This window comes from Macadamia integrifolia, chromosome 11, assembly GCF_013358625.1.
Source record: "Macadamia integrifolia cultivar HAES 741 chromosome 11, SCU_Mint_v3, whole genome shotgun sequence".
NCBI lineage: Eukaryota > Viridiplantae > Streptophyta > Magnoliopsida > Proteales > Proteaceae > Macadamia > Macadamia integrifolia.
Genome location: NC_056567.1, coordinates 29,052,232 through 29,079,809, shown reverse-complemented (window position 1 = coordinate 29,079,809; position 27,578 = coordinate 29,052,232). Strand labels below are relative to the sequence as shown.

Sequence of the window (27,578 nt, the reverse complement as noted above, 5' to 3'; positions counted from 1 at the left end):
ATGGTCTTTTTGTCCTTTAGCTTAGGTCATGAGGACCGTTAAATCTCTCTGATGTATTAAGAGTTTTTCTACAACGCCAAAGTGGGATGTTCTCTAATCATCTCTCCCTTCGACGACAATCCTTCAACATTCTCTCTCCTCTGTCTCCTTCTAAAGAAATGTATTGATGCCCACCCATTGGTTTGGCGGCGTATGAAACTCTTCCCACTTTAGGATCATGGCGAACCTCATTTTTTTAATGTAATATGTGTTAAGGTTTTTTGAACCATCAAAATAGGTATGTTAGCACCTTTTTGTGGATTGAGATCCTTTCCAACAACTCTCCAACTTCTCACTAATCATCTGGGGCTACGTGCCCTCCAGGTGTTGAATTTTAGAGGGTAAATCATCGGAGATGATCCAAATCCCTTTTGTGTGTCTCTCTTTCATCTCTGGAAATGATCTCAACGACTTCGTATATGTGATACCATTTTATTACACCTTATTGATCTATTAGACCATATCGATTGCTCAACCAACCCCTCCTCCCTCCTCCCTCCTCCCTCCTCCCTCCTCCCTCCTCCCTATAGTAATTGTTTTTTTGAAATAGAAAAAAAAAAAGGGATTTTAGGTTGTAAGTATGTAATTAATGCCTTTTCCCAAACATAAAAAGTAGGCAATTAATGCCGGAAATTTTTTGGGGTGTAACTAATGCCAGAATCTTTTCTTTTGGTAAAGAATGCCAGAATTCATACCATATTTTTTGGGGGAAGGAATTAGGAAACTGGAGGGGAGAGTATTTTGGTAGAATCGGAATTGAATCGTATTCTGGTGGCATTTGAGGAGTTTTAAAGAAATCCAAGTGGCATAAGCGTCAACCAAACTGAAAGAAATGGGGGTTGTGTTTGTGTGGCCTTGGCTGAGCGTTGTCAAGCTCTACTTCTGTCCATTATCCCTTCCTTCGTCGACCTCTGTCTTCGATTACCAACGCTGAACACCTCGCAGATCTTCATCTTCTTCGGAAAATAGACTTTCTTATTGTTCGAATTTGAATCCGAAGGGCTTCCGAATCGAAAGCGAAGTCATTAAGGAATCGACTTGTGGAGGTTTCGACGTTGAGCTGAATGAGTTTATGGATTAGCAAGAATATTTTCTTCTGCTAAATTGAGGAGTTCTGAATCGGCTTCTTGAATTCACGGCTTGTGCTCTTTTGTTGGGTCGATTATATCTATTTTCCCTCTAGTTCGAGTCGATGATGGGATTTTTCTGCTCCGATGCTTTCTTTTAGAAATGGCTTCTGCTCCTTCTATGTCAGGTCCGTTTTCTCTCGCAACTCTCTTTGGGAAGAGTTTTTGTTCTTCTCTTTGTCTATGCTTGTTACTTGGGACCTATCTTTTCCTGATTTCTTGCGAATTCATGGTTGTGAATTTGAATTTTGCAGTCTCCGTAGAATGCGTGAACCTCTGTAAGTTGTCTAAAGGGGATGGGACTAGTAGGTATGATTGCACCGTCCTCTCTTGCGCCTGGAAGGCTCCGAGGGCTCTGACTGGGTTCTTCGCGAGTACCGCTCATCATTCTCACTGCTCTTCATTGTTGGATGGGCGGGCGGCAAGACGAAACCGGACAAAATCTGTATGTTCCTCCAGTGATTGTTCATTGTTCCATATTATCATTCCGTTTCATTTATCAACTTCAATTGGATTGGAACCTTTCCGTTCATAGAATCCAGCAATTTTTTTCCTACTGCGTTCTTTTGTTACTTTTGTAAGCTTTGATACAGGTAAGAACTTTGGGAGAATTACTTGCGCAGTTGCGCCTTGTGGCGTATCAATGTATCATAGAATATTTTAAAAAATGCAGGCATCGAAGTCACTAGATATTGCGATCCTGTTCCTCATCTGAAACGTCCTTATTATCTTCTCTATCTTTAACCGGACGCCACTAACCTTTCTTTGCTTAGAATCATTGCGCTGACCCATCCACGGGTTGTGCTGGTTGGTGAATTAGAACTACTTTGGCTAGCTGTAAATAAGAATAGCTTTATCTCCATGGATTTTATTATTTTGGTGATCCTTTCTATTTTCCTCATTTCCCCCTCTTAAATTGGACAGGGTTTTGTTAGTGTGAGCCCAGTGTGGCACAACTTTCATGAACCTCTAGCAGAAGTTTAGACACATGAACAAAAGAAGAAGGGAAAAACAAAAGACTGCATTTGGGTGCAGTCCTTATATTCCAAGAGTTTTTATTTCATTAGAAGTTCAAATAAGTTGTGCAACACCATGGGTTTACGTTATCATTTTCCCAAGGAAGCAGTTGAGTAGATATTGGCAGGTGACAGATGATCTCCAAAGAATAAGTTACGTAAGTCCATGTACCAGTTTTGACAGATAAGGGAGGGGATGTGAAAGTAATTTGAAAGAAACAGAATAAATAGATAATGGAAAGGAGGAAAATAATTGTTAGCCGAGTATCATTTAGAATATGGAAAGAAAAGAAATTTATTACTTTTATTTTGTAGTTTTCTGCCCTTTTTTCTGTTGCACATGCCAAGGAGGCATATTTGGGCGCATTGATTGAGGGAAAGAATCCAACCATATGATGAAGTGGCGTCTTCCATGTGTATCAATTGTTTTGTTGACCTAGATACCACCACATTTTTTTTTTTTTTTTTTTTAAATCAGAAAAAATTAATTGAAAATTCATTTGAAATGTTTGTATTGCAGTTCTGTAAAAAGATTGCTGTTCTTTTTATTCCTAAATAGACAATTTATATAAAATATTTTCTGTTGGAACAAAAGGATTCTTCATTCACATGTTTAGTCACAATCATAAACTTTATCCTTATTAGAATGTTGCAAGTTTGAACTAAGTTGAAAGATGCAATGGTGTTATTCTATTAAATTATTTTGTTTCAGTTTCATTGGTAGTTATAGAGTTGCGCTATCAGAGTGCATTACAGGTGGAACTCAAACTTTTGCTTTGCAATAAACAAGCACTTTAGAAGTGTAAGGCCCTTTGTATGCCTTTGTAAAAGTGGAGCAAAAACTTTCTTTCTTCATTTTCAGTTGGTATTGTCTAAATCTTTTAAGGAGAATACGAATTTGATATAAAAAAGGATTAAAGTAGATCGATCCAGCACTCCTTAAAGCTAGCTTTCTGTTTGAGAATCAACGAGTACCACTTCACTTATTTTACTTCGTAGCCTGCCTTGCCTGGTTCTAGTTCATCTCCCATCTCTCATCCGCTCGTAAGCAAGCCCTACCCGCTTTCCTCCAATTGGTCTATGCCGCTTCCTGTCCAAGTCTCCTTCTAGCTTGCCTTCTGTTTGAGGAAGTCAGTTCGTCCATTCAACAAATAGGGGCTATTACAACATTTTTCTTGCACTTCCATGCATCCATGATCCTAAATCTGTGAATTAACATTTGTAGAATGAACAATCTCGAAACTCCTTGTTAAATTTCCATAACAAGATGAAATTGTAGAAACGCAACCCTAAAAGCGATGCAGAAGGTAATGGAAAAACAAGAACAACATTGCACAAAACTTTACGAGGTTCGGCAAGATTGCCTACGTCCTCGGTGAGATGAGATTCTGCTTCACTATGAATGGAGAATAGGATTGCAGTGGTCGTCCTCACATCTCTCAGAATTGCTTATAAAGAAAGCGAGACCTCCGTTCTGTTAGGGGGGCCTAAAACTGCGACGGAATACAAGACATCGTACACCAATAGAAACTTAATGAAGCAATGGAGCAACACACATACCATATTTCTGGTTTTCCTTATTTGACAATGAATTCGGAAACTTACCCACTATCATTTGCATTAAGTAAATGTTTTCTGGACTTTCATCGATATCATTACAGGGGTTTTGATGAACATGCTTTAAATTATAAGAAGCCGCATCAGGCTTTATTATTATTATTATTTTTTTTCTAATATGGGAAATTCTGCCCTATTGACTTCTAAGTAAAGCTGGAGGATACTTCACAAAATTCCACTAGCAGGTATATTTAGTCCATAAAGGCTGCTGGTTCCCAAGAGTGCTCTAGTTGAGGAACTCTGTTGCCACCTTGTAATCCATTGGCTTATGTCAGGTAGGTTCATGTAAGCAAACAAACCCCAGTCGAAATAAACTCCAAACCAAATAAGTTCCTAGTTTCAGATCTGTAACTCCAGAAGAACCACATGACAAGGCTGAATTTAGGAAGAAAGCTTAGTTCACAGTAAGGAACTTATAGGACTAACACACCTGGTCGTAGGTAGCTTGAGAGCAGGCCAAAAGGTCCCCCAAGTGTTGATCCAAGTAGGCTGTTAGTAGCTCAGCAGCACAGCAACAGAACCCTAGGCTGAACTAGGGTTTCATCAGTACTGGGGGAGGAAGCTTGTGGCTCACTAATGACTGCTCAGATGGAGCAGAAATGTGGGTCTAGTGGCTCCCTTGATGTGTCCTTCAATCCCTCCAAAGTGCTTCCAAAACAGCTTACTAGTTGAGGGAATCCGATGGTGGAAAAAAAACAGAGTCCAGATTAGGAAACTATGGATAAAACCTGCTGAAGCTGCTACAAGCCTCCAAAGGCAGCAAGGGGCTGGTCGAGTGCCTCTCTTGTGGCCAGGAACAAGTCCTCAAAAGGCCTGGCCAAGGTGCTTACAGATCTGGGAGATTTGGTGCTTGAACAAGAAAAAGGAAACTTGGAGCTGGAATCGATCTCTGTTCTGTAGCTGATCTGAGTCTTTGTTGAAGGGTGATTGTAGGGTCTTCAAACAATTTTCATTCCACTCTCAAATCACTCTCTCACAAACTTGAAGAAAGAAGAAAAGTAAAGAAAAGAAAGAGAGTCGATGGAGGGGTTGAGAAGGGTGGAAGAGAGTTAGGAATGGGTATCTCACCCCACAAAAATTCATTAATCATGTCTGTCTCAATTACAACCAGTTAGCCTCTTAAATAGGCACATCAGCTCCTTCAAAATAGGAAACTAATTGAAATAGGAAATTAACTAGGAAACTAACAACTAAAACATTTCTAAACTAATTACTTGTCTAACAGAAGACTCTAAACACCAAAAAGGTAACAAATCCTTGAAAATAATAGGATGGTTATCTTCATAACAAGACAAGATAGCAGTCCGATGTTGAGATCAGTATCAAGGATTTTGGATCTTATAGAACCTTTTCCTGGGATTTCTTCTTGCTTGCTGATTCAGACACACAAATTAGACAAAACAGAACTCAAACTGAAATTGGTAGAGATTTTCTTGAAGATTGTAACAGCGGTTGCTGCCCCCATCGATGGCAGAACTGACTGGGCTACTAAAAGTTCACTTGAAGACAAAATATAGGCTTGATCTCCTGGATTGATGGAAGGGGCACAGCTGCCAACCAGCTGGTTCGATGGAGTCAAACCAGGACCAAACTTGGAACAGAACTGAACCAAGAATTGATCAGCTTATGCCCTCCTTTTGACAGCACTATGCCCCTATACATCATTGGCACTTGAACATGTATACTGTTTCAAAGATCTTTGGTTGCTGTGACTACTATGGAATTCTCTTAGTATCTTGCTACATTTTCTTAGAATGGGTTTGGATTATAATATCTGTTAATTATATGAATATTGCTCTTGTAGTCTTGCTGGAGATGTGAAGCCTCTGACGTTGGGGACTCTGACAACATGGAAACTTCTTATTCTGCATTTTCCAGAAGGCAAATTGGATCATGTTTGCGTTATACTGAATCTAAACGATGGCAATTGTGCTGTTCTCCCTCTTCTTCAGAATTTTCTGATCCCATATCTCCTCAAATGTTGTGGGAGGTATTACTCAACTCTTGCAAAATATATATACCTTTTAATCTATAGATTTTGTACATTGTCACTATTTCGGAAGGATTTACTGTTGTCTTGTGATTTATGCTTTCATTTGAAATAATTAATTCCCAAACTCTGAAGCTGTTATCTGCTGAAGTACTGATAACCATGTACTCAACATCATAGTGTATTTTGGGGAAAAGTAATATTCTGATCAAGGGCAAAAAAATTACTTGAATTGACAACCTTTATTGTTGCCCCGCAAAGATGGTCCTTACCGTTTTGGGCTTTACCAAATTCTTTTTGCATCTTTCAAACTAGAAAACGCTTTTTATAGGTTTTCTATTTGGCCACTTACGCTGATAACTCAACCCATTTACAAGAGTTTCAAATAAGTAGAGGAAGGGCATATTTAGAAAATAAGGCTGTTCCCCCCCTCGCCCCACCCCCCCCCAAAAAAAAAAAAAAAAAAAAAAAAACTGTCCTTTTTCAAAGAGGACAATCATTCTCGGCCACTGAGATGATAATAATAATAATAATATCAATTGTTGGATGGTCCAACACAAAACCTTAAGGCATTAGATGGAGAGAGCTCCTCAACTATATGAAGACACCAAAGGACCAAATCAAATCAATGTGGGATTGCAATTCTATTACTCCCAATATCTCAATGTGCCCTCTCATGTTAACCTTTTGCATACCTAGCTCTACACGTGGACAAGCATCTTAGGAAGGATAATAAAGGGACTTGGGCTCTGATGCCATGTTGGAGGGTCCAACCCAAAACCTTAAGGCATTAGGTGGAGAGAGCTTCTTAAGTATATGAAGGCACCAGGGACCAGAACAAATCGATGGTTTCCTCCAACATCTCAACAATAATATTTTGTTTGATTGTGCCAGGACCTTAAACCGACTATTTCATATCTTCCACCGAACGAGTTGAAATTGATCCGTGATGCTTTGGAGGTAAATTCCTGCATAGTGTTATATATATATATTTTATCACATTAATTGGTCATTTTTTGTAGCCACCATCTGGAACAGTGATTATATTGAAATCGTGTCTCTTTTTGGTCGGTACAGCTGGCTTTTGTGGCTCATGATGGTCAGAAAAGAAGAAGTGGAGAGCCCTTTATCATTCATCCAGTAGAAGTTGCACGTATACTTGGAGAACTTGTAAGGCACCTGATTTAATGTGATATGGTGCTGATTTTTCTTTTTCATTTCATTTTATTAAAAAACTCGTTGGCGCAATTATTGAAGAAATTTCTTGCGTTCACTACTTCATTGTGTTGTAACCATATTGTAAACTGACCAATATCTCTTTTACCAGGAACTGGATTGGGAATCCATTGCTGCTGGATTATTACATGACACAGTGGAAGACACAAATGTTGTTACTTTTGAAAGAATTGAGGAGGAGTTCGGTGCTACTGTGCGCCACATTGTAGAAGGAGAAACTAAGGTACTATATTATTTTCCTTTTTGTTGATAGTTGCAATTTGTATTTCATTTCTTAATATTTTGAATATGTTGTAAGTTTGGTCTGGGCACAGGCGCACAGCTGGATCTCAGTTTTTTTCTCCTTTTGCAATGAAGGTGTCCAAGCTGGGTAAACTTCAATGTAAAAATGCTAACAGCTCAGCACAAGATGTCAAAGCTGACGATCTGCGTCAAATGTTTCTAGCCATGACAGAAGAGGTGATTGTAGACACACATGCATGCACATTTTATATGTACCCTCTTTCTATTGTATGGATTACAAATGGACAATTTGTTATCGTTGCTGCTGACATGTAAACTAATATTTTTCCTCCAGGTGCGTGTAATCATCGTCAAATTAGCTGACAGGTTACACAATATGCGTACACTTTCACACATGCCCCCACATAAGCAGGTGGTACCATTCTTGATTCGATATTTAATGGCCTATAAAATTTGTATTATATTTAACTTTACTGCTTTCTATGCAGTCCAGCATAGCATTGGAGACATTACAGGTCTTTGCCCCACTTGCAAAGTTACTGGGGATGTACCAAATTAAGGTATGTGCTTCTTGCGATCTCAAGATTTACTTTTGATCTGAAACCTAGGTCATGTTTTGAGATTCAAGATGTCATATTCCACCATCTATGCTCTAATCCTAGTAATCTTTCAGGATTATATTGTACTGGGGGATCCTGTTCTTTTTATTCTACCCAATCCTATTTTCCTTCTTTGTTGATTAATTGGGGATCAAAATTTATAAAATTCTCTCCGTTTAGTTTAAGTTTTCTTGTTTAAGGTTGATATTGTCTGCTTCTGTTGTGTGACACCAAGGCACCGTTTGATAACGTTTCTGTTGTTTCTGTGTCTAGTAACAGCAGAAACGGCTTTTCACGTTTCTGGAAACAAAAGCGGATTTTTTGGTGTTTGATAAACATGTTTCTCGAAACGTTTTTTGCAGACATAATGTCACTAAAAAACCCAATAGTATCATTGGATGCCCAAAAGGGAGAGAGCGTTCGGTTGCCTCTTTTTATGTTTAAATAGTTGAGATATTTATCAGGGCACAACAATTTTTTTTTTCTCTCAAATTCGTTTCTAGAAACAACGAAACAAGTTGTTTCGTCAAAGTCATTTCTAGAATTGTAAATAGGCATAAATTTTGATTTATGTTTCTAGAAACGGGTGAAACATAACAACTTTATCAAACACTTTTTAGCCTGTTTCTCCGTTTTTGGGAACAAGAAAACGCAGAAATGGTAGAAACGAAACTTTGTCAAACGGTGCCCAAGTAAATTGTTTTTCTACTTTTCCTTGTAAGAAGAAAAAGTTGATAATGTAATTCTACGACATGGTTTCTTACCCATCTGCATCGAGCAGCTGAAGTTTACAGAACATTAATAATGGAGTAGTTTAGCTTGCTCGTTTCCCTATGATTTATTGATTTTAGTCTATACTTTTACAATTTTGCAGTCTAAAAGATACATATTTTGATGATCATTTGCAGTCGGAGCTGGAAAATCTGTCCTTTATGTACACAAATGCTGAAGATTATGCAAAGGTTAAGAGAAGAATTGCAAACCTGTATAAAGAGCATGAGAAAGAGCTCATAGAGGTATCTATTGTGTGGCCTTAATGCTTACAAAAATACCTGAATGAAGTTTTAGGGAAATTATTATTCATTCTCAAATTTTTTAACATGATTGTTTGTTGACAAATCAATTTGGTGCACTTCTTATTTTTGGCCTCTAGAAATTATCCAATCACTCGTGGTGCCAGGTCTTCTACTTACATATCCCTTTGTTTCTTGTCCCAGGCGAAGAAGATTTTAACGAAAAGGATTGCAGATGATCAGTTTTTGGACCTTATGACAGTGGAAACAAATGTCCGCTCTGTATGCAAGGAACCTTACGGGTCAAGACGTTAACCTCAATACTTCACTTCTATTACAGTGTTTAATTTCTCTTATTCAGCCTACTTATGTGAATTGACTTTGCTTGTAGTAATGACTAGTGTTTTTATGTAACATTTTACCCCATTTTTCAAGGTCAATTTGGGATGAAACTTGGCTGTGGGCCACTATCCCTGTCCAGCATCGGCCCAAAAGATTTATGTGCCACAGCCAAGTATTGGCTGGGCCGACATCGGTCAAACCCAATAGCCATTGCCTGGGCCAGGCATAGGCTTGAATTACTCATATACATGGTTCTAAATCTCGTTTTGGTAGGCCATTTCGGTACAGAATTTAGTGAAATGCACCAAAATTGACAAAATTTTGCTGAAACAGTGCATTTTTTGCTAGATTGTTTCGGTTGGCCCTTTTTGTGGGTCCTTTTTGTGGGTAAACGACCATGATATGTGCCAATACTTCAAGGAAACCTTTTTAACCTATAAAAACTTATGTGAATCTTCATATTGCAAGAAAAGTCACACAATACAGTACTTTGGATTTCCACCTTTGGTTGATGGTATATGCTGAACCCTATTGTATACCTTGTGTAATATTACCTATTCTATGCATTGTTTTAGTATTAGAAGACAGAAAATGTAAGTAAACAAGTAAATCATGCACCATGAATAAATTAACATAATATTGATTATTTGATTAATTATTTATGAAACAGTACAAGCTAAAAAGTACAAGTAACAGAGATACCCAAGTCCCAGTTCTCCCTACAATACAATGTTGTCTGCTAATACGAACTATACGTGCTGGATTGCCATCTCCATCCTGGTAAGCCATTATCGGACCGCCATACCATTGCATGAAGAAAACAAGCCATTATTAAATGAAGCACATCAAGTGAGACCACTAAAACAACTATGTAGCTACTTATTATTTTTTCTTTATCCCTATACAACAAAAGTAAAATCTTGTACAAAAAAGTAAGCCTCACATGCATTTCAAAACACACTGATATTACATTTATGACTTTTCTTTATTTTTCAAACCAATACATAATTTGCCCTTAATTTCCCCCTTTTATGTACTTTTTTTCGAAATCATTTCCTTAATTTGAAAAGTTAAAATAATTATTGACCAGCAGGAAAAAAAATTCTGACTCCGTGAGGCCGTAGATCGGCCAACGGTTTCTAACATAGATAAAATTAACAACCATTTATTTAATATTAACCCTATTTTTTTCATATTTTGTTGTAGGAAAATTTACTTTTTAAACTAGAAGAATAATAAATATATATAAATAGAAAAAAAACTGTGAGGCCGTAGTTCGGGTTCCGGTGGCTAACGCTAACATATAAAAATTTCATCACGAACCAAAAGATATATCATATTTTTTGCAAAACAATCTTTTTTGGGAAAAGTTCTCAACTTGGATCTATTGAATGTGGCCAAATATTCACCAATATTTAGCAACCGATGTCTTTGGACTGATGTGGCGACCCCCAACAGCGTATTAAATGAGTTTGTTGAGTGATGTGGCCAAAATCTAAGAAACTAGGTATTTTTGCCTTCTCCCAGGCAAAACTATCGAAAACAGTGAGCTCAAAATTTCGATTGAACTATGTACGCTTTTGTATTTTTCCTGGTGTTTCATCTCGAGCCTTCAAATTTACTGAAATTTAGGGCTATGCTCATATATGCATGACCTAATTTGTTATATTTTTAATAAGGTGTCTATAATTAGACAGGAGATGATTAGTGGTACATTGACCAAGTATTTACATTCATATTTGAAAAGGTAATGAGTTCTACTATTTTGTACTCCAATGTTACGTTTTTTAAATAAAATACACATAAAATTGTTGGAGGCTGTCTAGTACCAGGACAGGTCGAACCCAGCCTGACGCCTCAGATGTTTTAGTGGACCAGACTCTGCTGGATGTACCTCAGCTCAGCTTAGGACTGCCTGCTCACATACTTAAGGGCAGTGATGGAGTTATTGTGTGGATGCTTTTATTACATTACCATTTAAGGACTAAATTAGATTTCCAGATGATTAGTTACTGCTAGAAATGTTCAGATACTACCATTTTGGTAGACACTGAGATTTAGTATCTTGATTTCCCTCATAATTTTGGTCCCTTGTGGAAACAGAAATCTTTTATGAAAGTTTGTTGACATGTGTGAAAGTTTTGTAGTCATATAAGTGTTATGAAAATGATGAAGTTTTGAGTTTCAGAGATATGTTAAGCATCATTATACATCAAGGAACCATTACATAAGCACAAAAGTCGTTAAGATAGTTAAAGTTCAACGGTATTTTCAAGTACCACTAGACTGTATAGTCAGACAGCTGTTGGCTGCTGATTGCCAACCTTTTTTATTTAGTTGTCCATAACTCCTAGCTAAGTGGGAGTTATTGAGAACCATAGAAATGTCAGCGGACTGTCCATTTTTGACGGTCTAACTGTTCAGACCATCACAAAATCCAATCGACCACTGGACATTACTTTAACTCTTTTTTATTTAAAAATTTGTAGAGATTCGTACCCAGAACTTTCCAAAGTTACATCTTAACACCATTGCTCCAGAAGCTTTTATGGATATAATGATAGGAAATTTTTAATTCATTCTTTAAACAAGACATGATACCCACTTGCAATGCTCCAAGGTGCACAAATTTGTATCCAGAAAGCTTTCCAGCTTCTTGGAGTTGAGCGTAGGAATGGAAAGGCTATTCTCACTCCATTGTGAGATCTGGGTAAAATTCTTCTCTATCTCAACATTGGATGAAACGCATAATGGTGACGAAGTGCCACCGTGATACAAACCTTCGATGTTTGTTAAGTACAATAAATAAATCTATATATATATATATATATACCATGCTGCCCGTGTGGGGAGGGATTTGCATGCGACACCAATAACTGTTTTGGAAAAGGTATGTGATGTAGTTCCCACCATGGGCTACACTACCGTAGGAGGAAAGCCCAGCCCAAATAACGCTAGTCGACCTCCACTTAAGTAATAAGGCTCATTGGGCCCATCGATTTATTCACTTAAGTGGTTAATTTGTCAGCCAGTAATAAAGGCCCATGGGGTCCATCGGTTTACTTGTAATCAAGCCCATTAGTGGCTAGTATTTAATACATAGTTAGTTACCTAATCCATTTAGGTTTCTAATGTTAGTCCTAGTAGGAGTACAACTAGTTCTAATGTGACTGCTAAATGCATAGTTCTGCCCTCTATTTATAGAGGAGCTCTTGTACTCAGAAAGTGGAGAATGGAATAAACAAAGATTGCAGTCAATTGCTTCTAAACAGCCGAGATAGCTTTTCCTGGTAGTTTCCTATTCCTACTGCTGTACTTTGTCACTATAATTCAAGCATTACATCTGATTTGGGTTTGGGGCTGTAATACATTGGGGGTAGTTACTTTTGTAATCTACTTCTACATTAGTATGAGACCCACATATTTAGAATAGAAGAGTAAAATAACTAAAAAAATCCATGTGAGAGGGAAATTGCACCCTGGCTTAGTGGGAAAGTTTTTCCCATATATATATATATATACACACACACACAACAACTCAGCCTTATCCCAACTAAATGAGGTCGGCTACATGGATCCGTGCAGATACAAAATAATAATAATAATAATAATAAAAAGAAAAGAACACAACAATAGCAACTCAGCAAAATCCCACCTAAATGGGGTTGGCTACGTGGATCCTTGCCCTTCAATTAGCTCTATTGGAGGTCATTCCCGGGGCGAGGCCTAAACTGTGCATGTCTTGCTTCACTACTTCTTCTATGGTCATTTTAGGCATGCCCCTAGCACTTTTAGTTCCTTTAATCTAAATTAGACCACTCTTACTTATTGGTGCATCCCGAGGCCTCCATTGAAAATGGCCATGCCATCTTAAACGACTTTCTCAGAGCTTATCATGGGGAATCTCCAAACCAGCTCTAATATAGTCATTCTTTACTTTATCCATCTAGTTTTGCCACACATCCATCTAAACATCTGCTTTTCTGCTACACATAGCTTACCTATGTGACACTTTTTGACTGCCTAACATTTCGCCCCATACATCATAGTAGGTTGTATAACAGTTCTGTAGAGTTTTCCTTTAAGCTTTAAAGGAATACGTCGATCATGGATGCACCTTTCCACTTTGTCCATCCCACTTTAATTCTGTAGGAAATGTTGATTTATATCGGCTTAATTCTGTAGGAAATGTTGATTTATATCGGCTTCTTTATTTATGGTTGACCACAAATATCTAAAATAATCACTTTATTATATCTCTCTCTTCATTTTTCACCATTTCGTTATCTACCATAGTGTAACTAAAGTTACACATCATATATTCCGTTTTCATTCTACTTATCTTAAAACCTCTTGATTCCGAGGTTGATCTCCATAACTCTAACTTAATGTTAATCTTTGCTTTTGTTTCATCCACCAAAACAATATCATCAAGAAGAACATACACCACAAAACCTCTTTTTGAATCTTCCTGGTTAGATCATCCATGATGAGTGCAAACAAATAGGGGCTTAAAGCCAATCCTTGATGTAGTCCAATTGTAATTGGGAATTCACTGCCTTGACCTCCCACGGTTCTCACCCTAGTCACCGCGCCCTCATTCATATCTTTAATTATATTCACATATTTACTCGACACCCTTCTCATTTCTTATACATGTCAGAGTAACTCTAAGGACTCTGTCATAGGCTTTTTCTAGGTCAATAAAGACCATATGGAGATCTTTCTTGCAAGTTCTAAATATTTCCATGAGCCTCCTAAGTTAGTAGTTTCTCTCGTGGATCTACCTAGCATAAAACCTAATTGGTTTTCCATTATAGTAGTTTCTTTTCTCAAGTGGGTTTCAGTAACCTTCTCCCACAATTTCATAGTATGACTCTTTAGTTTTATGCTTTTATAGTTCTTGTAGCTTTGAATGTCACATTTGTTTTTGTAGATCAGAACTATAATGCTTCTCCTTCAATTATTTGGCATTTTCCTTGTGTTTATAACCTTGTTAAAAAGACTTGTTAACCAAGATTACCTCACATAATCCTAAGCTCTTCCGCACTTCTATTGGGACCTCATCAGGGCTTGGTATCTTGCCTACTTTCATTTTTCTTAAAGCTTCTTTAACTTTAGCCACTCGAACCTTTCTTATATATCTATGGCTTGTTGTCTTTGATGATTAATGTAGTCTTCCTGGCCCCTCTTACTCGAAAGGTAGGAAAGTTCAGATCATCAAACTGGATGGTCGGTTTGCCAGATCAGAATTTTTTGAAATGGCATTATAATGCCAGGTCTGTTTTTTAAAACGTTGGATCAATACAGAGGACAGAAGCTGTCATGGATATCTGGAAGATTGGAACAGTAGGTTCTTACTCAACAATTTTTTTTTCCTTCTTTGTGTAGATAACAATCTTTGTTGGATAGCATTGGATGCCACATAAGTTTGAAAAATCAGACATATTTTGATATTGGTGTTTTTTTTTATTACTTCTGATTTAGAGATTTTTGAGGTTGTATAAACTTCATTTATGCTGTTCAATGGAGCATACCCTGCATATGATTACTAGAAGCTAGGTGACAGTCATAGAACTTCTGATTTATTCAAGCTTCTTTGTTTTGTAGTTATTCTTTATGATTGTATATTCATTGTGATTGTTTTTTTACAGTATCTATAAGGCAGTGCTGAAATCTAAAGGTTCAATAAGTGAGATCAACCAAATCGCACAGGTTTTATTTTGATGCCATCCTTCGAAGTCTGATGACAAGAAAAATCTCTAGTTTTCATTTATGATCATGTTCTAAAGTTGCTTCTTGTAATCCTATTTGGTGGTTATCTTTTCATGTACCAGCTTCGTATCATCATAAAACCAAAGCCATGTGTTGGAGTAGGACCTCTGTGTAGTGCACAACAGGTGAGTCCTTGCTTATGTTGAAGTCATTGGGTTTTAAAGTTTTTGACATTTTGTGTTATATTATTCCTTTTCATTATTTTCCTGTGTGCAGATATGCTACCATGTACTTGGGCTGGTTCATGGAATCTGGACCCCTCTTCCTCGAGCTGTGCGTAGAATTTGCATGCTGTCTGTATATGTACCCTGGGGGTGTGGGGAGATGGTTAATCTTTGCATTTGGAAAGTAACACCTATTTATTTTTGTGTCAGATGAAAGACTACATTGCCACCCCAAAACCTAATGGCTATCAAAGTCTCCACACAACAGTAATACCATTTCTGTATGAGAGCATGTTTAGGCTTGAAGTTCAGGTGATCTATAAACGTTCTTTCTTCTTATTCTCACAAGTTCCTTTTGTACAGTAGCCTTTTTCTTCATTTAATGGTTTATTATTATTTAAATCCTTCGTTCTCTGTCTTGTTGGTTTTTATTTCTTTGACATTTGATGTGTCTTGGTTTTGTCGACTTTTGACAGATAAGAACTGAAGAGATGGATCTGATAGCTGAGAGAGGAATTGCTGCTCACTACAATGGGAGAGTATTTGCTACTGGCTTAGTTGGACATCCCCGGAATGGGAAAAATTCTAGGGGGAAAACCATCTGTCTCAACAATGCAAACATTGCTCTTAGGGTATATGATCAACTGTCCATGATGAGTTTTTATTTAAAAAATATTTCTTGGAGGGATTTTATGGTAAACTCCTTCATGTCCTGCTCTGAGTGTTAATTTATGGATGAAAGTCCTTCCTGTTTCCCCTATAGATTGGCTGGCTAAATGCTATCAGAGAATGGCAAGAAGAGTTTGTTGGGAACATGAGTTCTAGGGAGTTTGTTGATACTATCACAAAGGACCTGCTAGGGAGTGGCGTCTTTGTGTTTACTCCAAAAGGAGAGGTACGAAATATATTGGATAGCATCGAGAACAAATGCACAAGCACGCACACACACATTTACTATTAAGAAAGATATTTTGATGCCAAGTTCCTTATTCTTCTTTACCACATATCCTACAGATCAAAAACCTACCTAAGGGAGCTACAGTGATTGATTATGCTTACATGATACACACCGAGATTGGGAACAAAATGGTGGCTGCAAAGGTTGTCCTCTAACCTATGAATGGTCTTTCTTTGTTACATTTTCCTTTTTATCAATAGTCTCACTTCATGACTTTCATGATGCAGGTCAATGGGAATCTTGTCTCTCCCATGCATGTGCTGGCAAATGCTGAAGTTGTGGAGATAATTACATACAATGTTAGTATCGACCTTTTTCTCATAATCGTCCTTAAACTAATGCATTTTTGCAATGAACCTTTTCTCTTTCTAGTACTTTTATTATTTGGATATCATCTATACTTCTTGTGGGTGGTAGATTATCAGGTACATAGTGTGTATCTTACCTATGGTGGCATACCATCTTTTTGTTTATACTCCAATATGGAACTAAATAATCGGGGATGTTTATTGCCAAATTACTGTCTTTTACATTGTGATTTCTTTTACATTCTGATGCGCCATTTAAGATCACTATTTAAGATCACTTACCCTGGCAGTTTGAATTTGGTGGGTACTCAATGATGGAAATACTAATCCATCAGAAACTGATAAACAAAGCGATAATGAGAACTTTTTTTCTTTTTTTCTTTTTTTTTCGGTAAAATAAATTAGAACTTATCAACTTAGCCATGGTGAAGAAAGGATTGGGCTAATATTATGTGATAACTGATAAACAAAGCGATAATGAGAACTTTTTTTTTTTTTTTTTTGGGTAAAATAAATTAGAACTTATCAACTTAGCCATGGTGAAGAAAGGATTGGGCTAATATTATGTGATGAGACTGATGACCCTAAGGTGATTTGATATGTGTGCATTTGGAACTATTTCATAACACTCTCTCTCTCTCTCTCATGTGTTGTTGTTGGTATACTTGTCTCTGTCTGGACATCTTATCAGACCTGTTATGATGTGAGTACACCATGTAACCTCTAAAAAATCTCATCTTCAATTACTTAACACGCTTGCATTTTGTGCAAGGTTTTGTCAGATTGAACTTAAAGTCCAAATTCTTTCTAAAGAACCACCCAGTGCACAAGGCTCCTGCTACTATAGGGTCTGGGAGGGGCAAATGTATGCAGCTTTACCCTTTGCTTCACAGGAGAGACTGTTTCCAAGTTTCGAACCTGTGACAAACATTTTGCAATAGTGCAACTTAATCGTTGCGCCACAGGCCCACTAAAGTCCAAATTCTTTCTATTACTATTTGACGTTTTTTAACTTTACACGTGATGTTACACCTTGTGGAAATTTGGATATCCCTTGTATCTTTGCCAGTATAGGTTAGAGACTTAAGGACTGGCCTTTGATGGTTTGAGTATGCACATCCGCTGAACCTCATCAGATTGCTCAGGTATGAAAAATCAATTGACATGCCCATATTATGTTTTACCAGGCTCTCTCAAGCAAATCTGCTGTCCAGAGGCATCAGCAGTGGCTGCAACATGCAAAGACCCGATCTGCTCGACACAAGATTATAAAAGTAAATCATCTTATGTGGTGTAGATTGTATATTTCTTTTCAATGTTATATTTGAATTTTCTATTAATCAATACTCTGTTATGTGTCTAGTTCTTGAGGGAACAAGCTGCACTAGCTGCTGCTGAAATGAAGGAAGAAACTGTAAATAACCTTGTTGCTGATTTTGAGGATAAGAGTAAATCAGATGACTTATCCAACTGTGTTGAAGAAAGCAATTCCATTTGGAAGCAAATCCTTGTGAATGTTGCAGAATTCTCTACTTCGGAGAGAAGCCATGAAGATGTCTTCCACATCCAGAATGGCAGTGTTAGAATCCCCAAGGTCAATGGAAACCATAACAAGAATGTCCAGCATATGAATTTTAAGACCAACGGAGAATGGTTTCAAGGAAATGGCTTTGCCAAGTTGATCCATGCTAACATTCCAATGTACAAGGAAGTCTTGCCTGGTTTAGAAAGCTGGCAAGTTGGCAAGGTTGCCTCCTGGCACAATCTCGAAGGGCATTCAATTCTGTGGTTCTCTGTAGTATGTATTGATCGAAGAGGTGAATTTCACATCATTAATGGCATGTCCACTCTGATTTGTTTAGAAAACCACTATATGCTTATGCTGAGGTGGATATTTGTAAGAACTTAAAATAGCGGTTTCTTGGCAGACATGCAAGGGGTGGGAGCCACCATTAGCAGTGATCACTTAGGAGATGTGGACCAAAAGGATACTAGAAATGATGATTAACCATATCTTCTATGGGCTACTGTCAGTTAGATTAATTTTTTCAGTCAACTATCAACTTATATTTCTAAGTAGATCTTGGTGGTTCCCCTGTTACATGGTGAACACCGCATGGTTCAAGGGTACAAGATCAGGGATGGGATCTGTTCCCACCAATTCCGATTCTGATCCAGCTGGAATCAGTTGGGAACCACTCAGAATTGCCTGAATCCTAGAAAAACCAACGAATTGGCCAGAGTTGGGATCAGTCGTGGATAATTCCAATTCGAATTGGCCAATTCAACTGATCCAATTCTGATTCCAATTCTTTGAACCTGGCATGCACACATCTAGAGTACTAGCATACTATTGCGGTTCTTAGGGTCCAGATTTCCTTCATTATGATTCTGATCATAAATAATAATGATGATGATGATGATGTTTATTATCGAACAACTAAAACTTCAGGTATGATGGCGGAGATTTCATCCACATTGACCACTGTGGGCATTGATTTATGTTCTTGTGTGGTAAGTGGTTTAAATTTGGACTAACATTTGATGTCTCTGCTTGTTCATTGTTGCATTGTTCTAAATTTCACTTAATGAACAGGCAGAGATTGACAGAAGAAGGGGAATGGGTGTGCTGTTATTTCACATTGAAGGGAGCTTTGACAGTCTGGTACATCTGATGGCTGACTTTTCATATTTTGCCGCCTCCTATACTTTTCTGTCCTTAATCTTAAATTGACTTTTCTGCAGGTAAATGCCTGCTCAAGTGTAGACCTGATTCCTGGTGTTCTGGGCTGGTCTACTGGTTGTAGCTGGCCAAGCTACAATGGACAGACATTTCTTGAATGCTAACTTGTTAGGGGACAAAACCCATACTACATATAGAGTGAATTGAGGTGTGAATAGGAGATTTTTTGCTCAAGAGACCAATAGTCTGGTATGTTTTTTTTAGTGGATTTTGAGTTTAGTTACATTCCTTGGTTCTTATTTTTTTGGTAAGCAATTCTCAATTATTTTTTTCAAAGCCCGGAGAAATAAGCAGCGACAGCAATTAAATGAGCTTGTCTTTGAAGTGAGGTACTGTATATAGAGAGGGTTGGTAGGAATTAGAAAACAATTTACTATGGATTTGTGCACTTGTAAATGCTCTTTCTTTCTTGCGGTGGTAATACAAAATATTTAAACAGGGTGTATAGACGTTCTTTAAATGGGATGGTTGAATTGCAGAGGCCTTTTTCAGCTAGCTTTTAGGCAATTTCATTGAAAGTCTCCCAATAACTCAGAGAGAGAACTCTAACCCCAACGTGTATTAGATCAGTAACTGGACACGATATATTGATGAGAACCTTTACATTGATTAGATGGGGATCACAGGTAAGTTTCTGGGTAAAGTCAGGTAATTTCTGTAAATGGATTTTGGATTGGCGTAGCAGTACTAGTTCGTGGGGATGGTCGGGCGCTTCACATTGATGCAGCCCATTGACGATTCAGCAGCTTTGGTATCACTGGCCCTGTTCTATGGGGGGCTACCCAAGCTGTATCCCATTGTAGGTAATTTGAAACTCCTTGGTCTCTTGGGGTACCTGATCAAGGATACATATTTGTGCTTGCTGCTGACAGCAGTCTTAAAACTGACCTGAATTGAACTGGTTTGTTGGAGGAGATCAGAACCAGCGGCTGAAACAATTCAAGTTCTTAGTTGGATCCCTGATTTTTGGTGTAAACAAGTAGTGATTTGGTGTTTTTTGCTGGATTTTCACCATGGTTTAGAAATAACTGAAATTTCATGTAATATTCCGATTTCATAACAAAATAATTAATTGAATTGCAGTGGACTGAATTGTCATCGAAATATTTTGAATTCGACAGATATTGAAATAGGTCAAATTATGAAATTTCAAAACCTTGATCTTCATCCTGCAGAACAGTTCCCTTTTGAGCTTTTCATCACTGCTTCTTCCTCAGTTAGTCTTAGGCTGTGAGTAAAGCACTTTGTATGAGTCTGAGGCTCATGCTTGGGCCCTTATGAGATGCTGCCTTCTCTCTGAACCTCATGGGCTATTTCTTTGAAACTCATTTGATGGTGTTTAGAAATCTCTGTCGCCCCCACCACCCCACCCCACCCCACCCCACCACACAACAAAAAACACGAAGAGAAAAAAAAAAAAAGAGAAAGATCAGAGTGCCCTCTTCAATATGATGCTTCTTAATAGGATGAGAGGAAATCATGTCATAAATGTAAGGGAAATGATTAGACTTAGCGATGTAATGGCGAGTGAAATCATCAGCAGCACCACTAGCTTCGTTAAGCATAGTAAGAACCTTGATCTTGATGATGCGCTCAATGATGGATGATCAGCCATGTTAAACTCCATATCATCCATCTGATCCAGAATCTCCGTCGGTCTCCCTATGATCTCATACTCCTCACCATCTTTCACTCTGCTTGCTTTCTTAGCACCTTCGCCATTTTTCTCAGCTGAATCTGATTCTATATAGTCAGCCTTATTCTCTTTTAAGTCCAACATCTCTGCTTCAATTGACTCAGCCGGCCAAACAGCCTCAGCGCTGGATTCCACGGAAGAGTCTGGTGTTACTTCGGAACCTTCCTCTTCTTCCTCGAAAGATTCATCAGCTTCTCCCTCGCCATTGGACTTCTCTGATGAGCTTCCATCTACAGTAGGTGAGCCCCCGACATTATCAGCTTGATCTCTGTCTTCCTGTTTGAGTGGGCAGGTGCCATCGTTCAGCAATTGTAATGCTTCTATGGCGCTGACGGGAGTTTCAGCCTTGTTGATATTATAATCATCGAACTCGAACGCTGGTATGTTCTTATCTGTCTCCTCCTTTGAGTTGTTCACGTTTGCATCCTGAACGGTATGAATTCCAATCAGAAAATGGTGGTTGGTTTTCTCTTAATGAAGGGGAAAAAAAAAACAGGGAATTGAGAAAGGAATTACCAATATCAGACTTTGAACCACCACAAGTTGAGAAAAATTGATATGGGTTGAATCAATTTTTGATAATCCATCATCGCAGTAGCAGCTGAAGTAACCAATGATTTAATTATCTAGATTTAGATCAAAATAAAGGATATAAAAATTTTAAGTAACCTGCAAAATTTATACTTTCGAGTTTTCTACGATTACCAGCAGTTATGTTGGCATTCAATCGACTGGGATGGAGTTGGAAGAAGAGAACGGAGGCCTTCATTTCCACCTCCTGCACAGCTGCAATGGCTGCCGTTCTTTAATGTTTTTGTCAGATCAGTAGGTTTTGATTGGTCTTCGATGGATTTTTGCGTTGGAGTGGTGGTTCTGAGTCTCCTTTTTCTCGCTTTGTTCGTAAGAGCTGCAATCAGAGCTCCAGCAGCTAAGGCTCCACCCAACACAACCAGTTTTCCGATTTCAAATCCGGCACCACCACAGACGATCAGCTTCGTCTTCTTCTCCTTCTCCTTACCCTGATTGGAGTTGATCTCCGACCCCATTTTCTGTCTTCTGATGGTGAGGACAAGATTCCTATTCTATCTGGGTTTATGTTGGTTTTTAATACAAATGAAGTAGGTGTGCAGGATTGTTTCTTTTTGGATCGGAGTTTGAAGCGGACACCTTTGGCGAAGTCGCAACCTTTTGTAAATTTCTCTCTCGATTGTCTAGTCACTCTAGTCCCTACTCTGTCTACCATTGGAACGGGTCTTTAGCTCCGTGGGTTGCTCATATTTAGTAGAGGAGCCGGATAGGTCGCATTAGTTCGTCCTTCCTGCAAATTTGGATCCGCTTCTCGTATGTGTGAACATTTAATACTTGTTCCTTTTTATTTTTAAATGTATTCATTTTCAGCCTTATAATAGTATGAAATGGAACAAGTGTTGGATGCTCACATGATCGTGGATTCAGACTCTCTTTCTACTCAGGTGAGACTTAGGCAGTAACAACTAACTGTATTTTTAAGGGTATTCACTACTTGCGTACCTGGCCTATTAGATAAGCTGATAAGCTAATCTGCCTTTTCAGTGGTATTTCCATTTCCACTTCTTAATTTGCTAGTCCCAGAGCAAGATTCTATATTTCCGAAAGGCAAAATTTTCCATGCTGTGGAATTGTAGGTGGTGAGTCTGGTGACCGATCCAAAGTTGATTCAAACCCCAAACCCCTAGAAATTCTCTGTTTTGTTTCTGAGGACCAATTCTTGGGTTCTTGGGATCGATCCTGTTCGGAATCGAAACTGACTGATTCCACGTTTTGAAATCCTGCTTGGACCTAGCAAAGTGGGACGTGGAAATAGCTAGGGGTGAAGGGTGTGAGTTCTTTCTTGGCGCATAGGCCACCACTAGCTGGGCGCCCAAGGGGTGGTCTGAGGTGGGGCAGGGCTTGCATGCACTGCATTGTTCAGTGGGAGGATTTGAATAGGAGATCAAGGCCCAACCCTGCTTTGCCAACTGCTCAGTTTTCCTTGACCAGGTGTGTTTGGTTGACCAGAAATGAATAAAAGAACAAGATAAAAAGTAAAACCTATGCACTGCTACGCGGTTGTCTTTCAAACTTTAGATGAGTATAGGGGACAAATGTATAATAACAGATCCCTCTTGGTTGGAGGAGTCGTGCATAAAACCTTTTGTCTAAAAGCAATGACAAGTTTTAGAAAGGATGAAATCAATAATGAGTTTTTTTTTTTTTTTTTCTAGCCAACCAAACAAATTTATACAGTTTCCCAAAATATGTACTCTGCAACCTGCATACCACCTTGTAGATTGCAGATGTACGAGGAAAGATCATTGCAATCAGAATTTCGCAGCAAGATTCTAAAACTCTAGAACAGTCAGAGATTGATCAAGACTGATATCATTTTGATATCAATGCCAATTGGCTAAATCAAACTTCTTAAAAAATATCAATTTTATTACAATTTTACCATATCAAATAGATCTACCATACATATGTATGAGAATAGAAAAAAATGTCAGGATCTGAGATTGATCAAGAGCCAATACCATTCTGATCTAATCAATACTGACTAATCCAATCCAAATTTTAGAAACATGAGCAAGGGTGAGGGGCTATTTGGTGCATCTAAAACGATAAGATGAATCACACAAATATTCAAATACGCACTAAAATGATAAATGTTTGATGGATATGGATTCCACATCATTCATTCGCTCACCCGCACTTTATTCTTTTCTAAAAAGCGGATTCCACATCTTCTCTAGGACCACGTTTTGGCCAACCAAAAACTAGAAATCTATCCAACCAACGGTTCTAATGTTTTGTTTCAGGCTGAGTAATGATAAAGAAAAGGGTATACAGCTCATATCTTGTACAATTGCTAGCCATTCAATATTCTTTTCATCTTCTCAGAAGAGGATGTTTTGGTTCATGTATCCACCCTATTCCAGGTGCCACACAGCCAGCCACCTTTGGCTAGGTGGACCACCCATAGAAGTAGTAGAAGTAGAAGTAGAAGAAACATGGTCCATGTTAATCCAAAATCAAAGCCTTTTCCATCCACCTAATCTTGCAACCCCGGGCTTGCAGCACCTGGAGCAGCTCCGAGGACAGCAAGAACATAAGAGTGCTAAGCAACTTCAGCTTCTTGAGTCGAATACAGGAAGCTCTAAGAGCTAGTTCAAACCCTTCCACTGAGACATGGGTGAGGTGCACCAGCTTCGCAACCTGTAGGCATTTCATTTTCCCCATCGCAATGTACAACGCTACATCTGAAATCCGGCATTGGCTCAGGTTTATCTGCACAAAAACAAATTTTCCCACATAATTCATAGTATAGAACTAAAGATGCATTTCTTCTGTGAATTGGTTGATCGATGACAGTCAGGGAAGTAACCAACCTGCCGGATGTTTGGTGAGTAGTGGGCAAGGGCCCAAAAACCTGCATCACAGACACCACAGCACCTCTTCATGTCTAATTCTGCCAGGCTCTTGCACCCAACTGCAATAGCTGTCAGTCCCACACTAGTGACCTTCAATAAGCTACGCATCTCCAAGTCAACTAGCTCCTCTAGAGTGCTTAGATGCTTTAGGCCTTCATCGCTGATCTCCACACAATAACATATGTTCAACTTCTTTAGCTTCTTGCATCCACTTGCAATGGCAGCTAATCCATAGTCTCCAATGCCCTTGCAGCTGCAACACATACATAAACAAAGCCATTCTAGACTGAATATGCTTTCACACAAGCCCATCGAGGTATTACAAGTAATAGTAACATTACCGGTATAGATCGAGTTCAAGCAGCTTTGTGCATTTATGTCCGATATGGCTCAGACCCTTGTCTGATATGTTCATGCAAAGTCCCAATTTTAAGCACAGGAGGTCCATACATCTAGACAATTGCTCAAGTCCTGCAAATAACAATGTTATACATGTTTAAATTTGATATCTTGGAAGTAGGAATTTACTTGCCAAAGCCAAGTTGATCCATCTTTGGGCACCTCTAAACCAAGTTCAAGTTTTACTGTTTTCTACCTGCATCATTCACACCCATACAATCGGTGAGATCAAGCTCCTCTAAAAGCAGGCAACATGATCCAAGGCAACCAAGACCCATCTGTGTGATCAAATTACAAGACTCCAACTTGAGGCACAAAAGATTCTTACAGGAATCAGCTATAGCAGAAAGCGCTGCATCAGTGATTAAATGGCAGCATGTAAGATCAAGTATCTTCAAATCAGAACAGCTGGCGACCAGCTTTTTGACGCCTAAGTTAGTCACCTCAGCGCACTTGCTCAGTCCAATTTCGACCAAATGCTTGCAATTGTTGCCAATGATCTCAAGGCTCCAATCAGACACTCCAGCCGCATAAACATTAATGGATTTCAGGTTTCTTAACTCGCTCAGTTTGTAGACAAGAGGTTTGGAAAGCTCCTGTAGAATCAAAATTCAACTAAGCCATGTTCCAGTACAGAAATTACTGAGATAACAGTGTCAGCAAAGAGTGCGAAGGCACTTAAACGAACTTACAGAAAAACTGTAACCAGTGGTGATCTGATGCAGACCCTTATGTCCTCTAACAACCGAAAGTAAGCCTCGTGAACTCACATTATTGCACCTCGATACATCAATGCACTGCAATCAGTTGAAATTACGCTTCTCAAAATCAAAACCAAAAGAAGTCGATTTTCAATTTACAATTCCTCTCTTTATTTTCCATTTTCTTCCTTTTTCGTCTGTTTGATCATAGATGAGGCAAGTGGTACATTCCTTTTTATGTAAAGCAATAAATAGTAAGGGTTTGTGACATGAACTGAAACTAATTAACTTGTCATATCTGGTTACCTATATTGATTGAGAAGCGAAATCAAATTAGGAACCCATATTTATTACTTGATCTAAGGAAAAGAAATTTTACCTGGAGTGAAGGGTTTCCGTTACTTAGGAAATGCAAGCCATCGTCATCCACAGAAGAGCATCCTACCATGTATAGAACTTCCAGTCTCCAGAGAGAAGAGATAGAATGAAGGGATTTGTTGGTCACCTGATCGATTTCAATTTCCAATAAGCAAATAGATTTTCAGAGAATGAACATATAGTAGCATCAACTTTAACACTTTCTTACCTTGAGATAAGAGAGATCAAGAATTCTCAAGGCGGTACACTTCTTCGACAGAAGCTCAATTCCGAGATCTGTGATCTTCAAACACCATTTCAAGCTCAGGTTTTCCAACTTAACACACCCAACAACAATCTTGGCCAACCCGAAATCCGTAACTCTCAAACACTTGACCAGTTTCAGAACCTTCAAACCTTGAGCATGCGAGAGGGCCGAAGCATCCCGATCTCCAAACCCACAGCAATAAGACAAATCGATCTCCTGAAGACAGGGGAACGACCTCACCACCACCTCTAAGCCACCCGATCTTAAGGCGGATGTTCTGGAGAGAACCAAGGTTTTGATCCATCGAGCAGAGAAGGAGATATATGGGCTTCCGAAAAGGAGAGCCATGGTGGCATCATCAACGCAGGGGCAGGCGGAGAGGTCGAGGAGGTCAAGGAATTGGTACCTGCGAAGGAGGCGAGGCAGAGAATCGTGACGGAATACACGAAGGGATCGACGATGAATGGATTCCAATCGGAGAAACTCTTTGCAGACCAAACTCCAGGATTTCCTGTGGGAGTTCTCAATAAGCATGTCAAGTATCCGTAAGAGCAGGTCTTCAGTCAATACAGTCAGTATGGAAGGAAAACGGACAGAAGCTTTAGCCACCATAGCCTCCATCATCATCATCGTCATCGTCATACGATGATATATGATGGTGTAGCAGTACCAACAGCACTTCCACTTCAAGTGTTTCAGTTGCACACCAGAAGAGATCAGAGAGTAGAAGATAGATAGATAGATAGATAGATAGATAGATAGATAGACGACGGGGAAGGAGGAGGGGAGGGGGGATGTATCTGAAATCTGGATCTTCTATTACAAACTCCAAAAATGAAAAAAGGAAAAACTGAAAGAAGTAACACTAATCAGGTTGGTACGAAGAGGAAGAGGAGGCGAAAGTGGAGAATTGGTTGTTGAATGGTTTCAGATAAGAGATGAGAAAGGCCGTAACGATTCCTCCGGCCAAATCGATTGTGCTTCATTTGCATACTTTCCTCAGCTCTGTTTCGGTTGGCGACAATCAGATTTCAGAAAAAGCAATTAGCAATCACCGGAGATCCTCGAATCTCATAGAGGAAAGAGACAACAACCTGCAGCGACGCAGACAGGGAGAGGACGGGACGAAAGGTCAAGTGGGGTTTGTTATAGGGACTTCACTGCTCATGAGCCTTGGTGGTTGTGGTGGTAGACTTAGCTATCGGCGTACAGTAGGATGGTCAATGGGACAGGTGAAGTTTCAGTTACCTTTGGAATTTTATTAATTGATTACACAACGAACTGAACGCTTTCTTCAAATAGTACGAAAAGTACGAAAACCCCCGTAGGCCGCACTTTCCTTTTCCAGGAGCCAGCTATCATGCACTTGGTGTTTAGCCTGCACCGTACGGTACTTGGCCCATATAACGAAGCCTATCCCGTAATTACGTGTTCCCGTTTGGAACCGTACAGTATTGGACCCATTAACGATTGTGGGCCAGGATTCCATCGCCGTGTTAGCTAGTCTATACGTGTCAGTGAGAGAAAGAGACGTATTTCAC

General features: G+C 38.9%; 3 protein-coding genes across 4 annotated transcripts; 1 reads left to right on the top strand and 2 right to left on the bottom strand.

Annotated features, from left to right (window-relative positions):
* The first annotated feature begins 797 nt into the window (after window positions 1–797).
* LOC122093646 (putative GTP diphosphokinase RSH1, chloroplastic) lies at window positions 798–19,615 on the top strand. Its single transcript, XM_042664008.1, has 24 exons — window positions 798–1,294; window positions 1,421–1,611; window positions 5,604–5,789; window positions 6,684–6,749; window positions 6,867–6,959; window positions 7,117–7,248; window positions 7,383–7,484; window positions 7,603–7,680; window positions 7,757–7,828; window positions 8,776–8,883; window positions 9,085–9,182; window positions 14,877–14,937; window positions 15,060–15,122; window positions 15,214–15,270; window positions 15,372–15,473; window positions 15,638–15,793; window positions 15,925–16,056; window positions 16,176–16,262; window positions 16,347–16,418; window positions 17,615–17,701; window positions 17,791–18,244; window positions 18,880–18,941; window positions 19,024–19,092; window positions 19,173–19,615. Exons 1-24 carry the CDS (start codon window positions 1,270–1,272, stop codon window positions 19,272–19,274), a joined length of 2,655 nt encoding a protein of 884 aa, XP_042519942.1. The 5' UTR covers window positions 798–1,269; the 3' UTR covers window positions 19,275–19,615.
* A 990-nt stretch (window positions 19,616–20,605) lies between these two features.
* Window positions 20,606–22,036, bottom strand: LOC122093647. The gene is made up of 3 exons (XM_042664009.1): window positions 21,572–22,036; window positions 21,383–21,467; window positions 20,606–21,292 (listed from the first exon to the last, which is right to left on the bottom strand). Exons 1-3 carry the CDS (start codon window positions 21,910–21,912, stop codon window positions 20,648–20,650), a joined length of 1,071 nt encoding a protein of 356 aa, XP_042519943.1. The 5' UTR covers window positions 21,913–22,036; the 3' UTR covers window positions 20,606–20,647.
* A 1,472-nt stretch (window positions 22,037–23,508) lies between these two features.
* Window positions 23,509–27,186, bottom strand: LOC122094307 (F-box/LRR-repeat protein 3). Of its 2 annotated transcripts, XM_042665073.1 has the most exons (8): window positions 25,999–27,186; window positions 25,792–25,917; window positions 25,404–25,508; window positions 25,155–25,307; window positions 24,908–24,989; window positions 24,654–24,783; window positions 24,271–24,565; window positions 23,509–24,169 (listed from the first exon to the last, which is right to left on the bottom strand). In XM_042665073.1, exons 1-8 carry the CDS (start codon window positions 26,677–26,679, stop codon window positions 23,903–23,905), a joined length of 1,839 nt encoding a protein of 612 aa, XP_042521007.1. In that variant the 5' UTR covers window positions 26,680–27,186; the 3' UTR covers window positions 23,509–23,902. The 2 variants fall into 2 exon arrangements, with proteins under 2 accessions (XP_042521007.1, XP_042521006.1); XM_042665072.1 differs by having other exon boundaries at window positions 24,908–25,307.
* Between the last annotated feature and the right edge of the window lie 392 nt (window positions 27,187–27,578).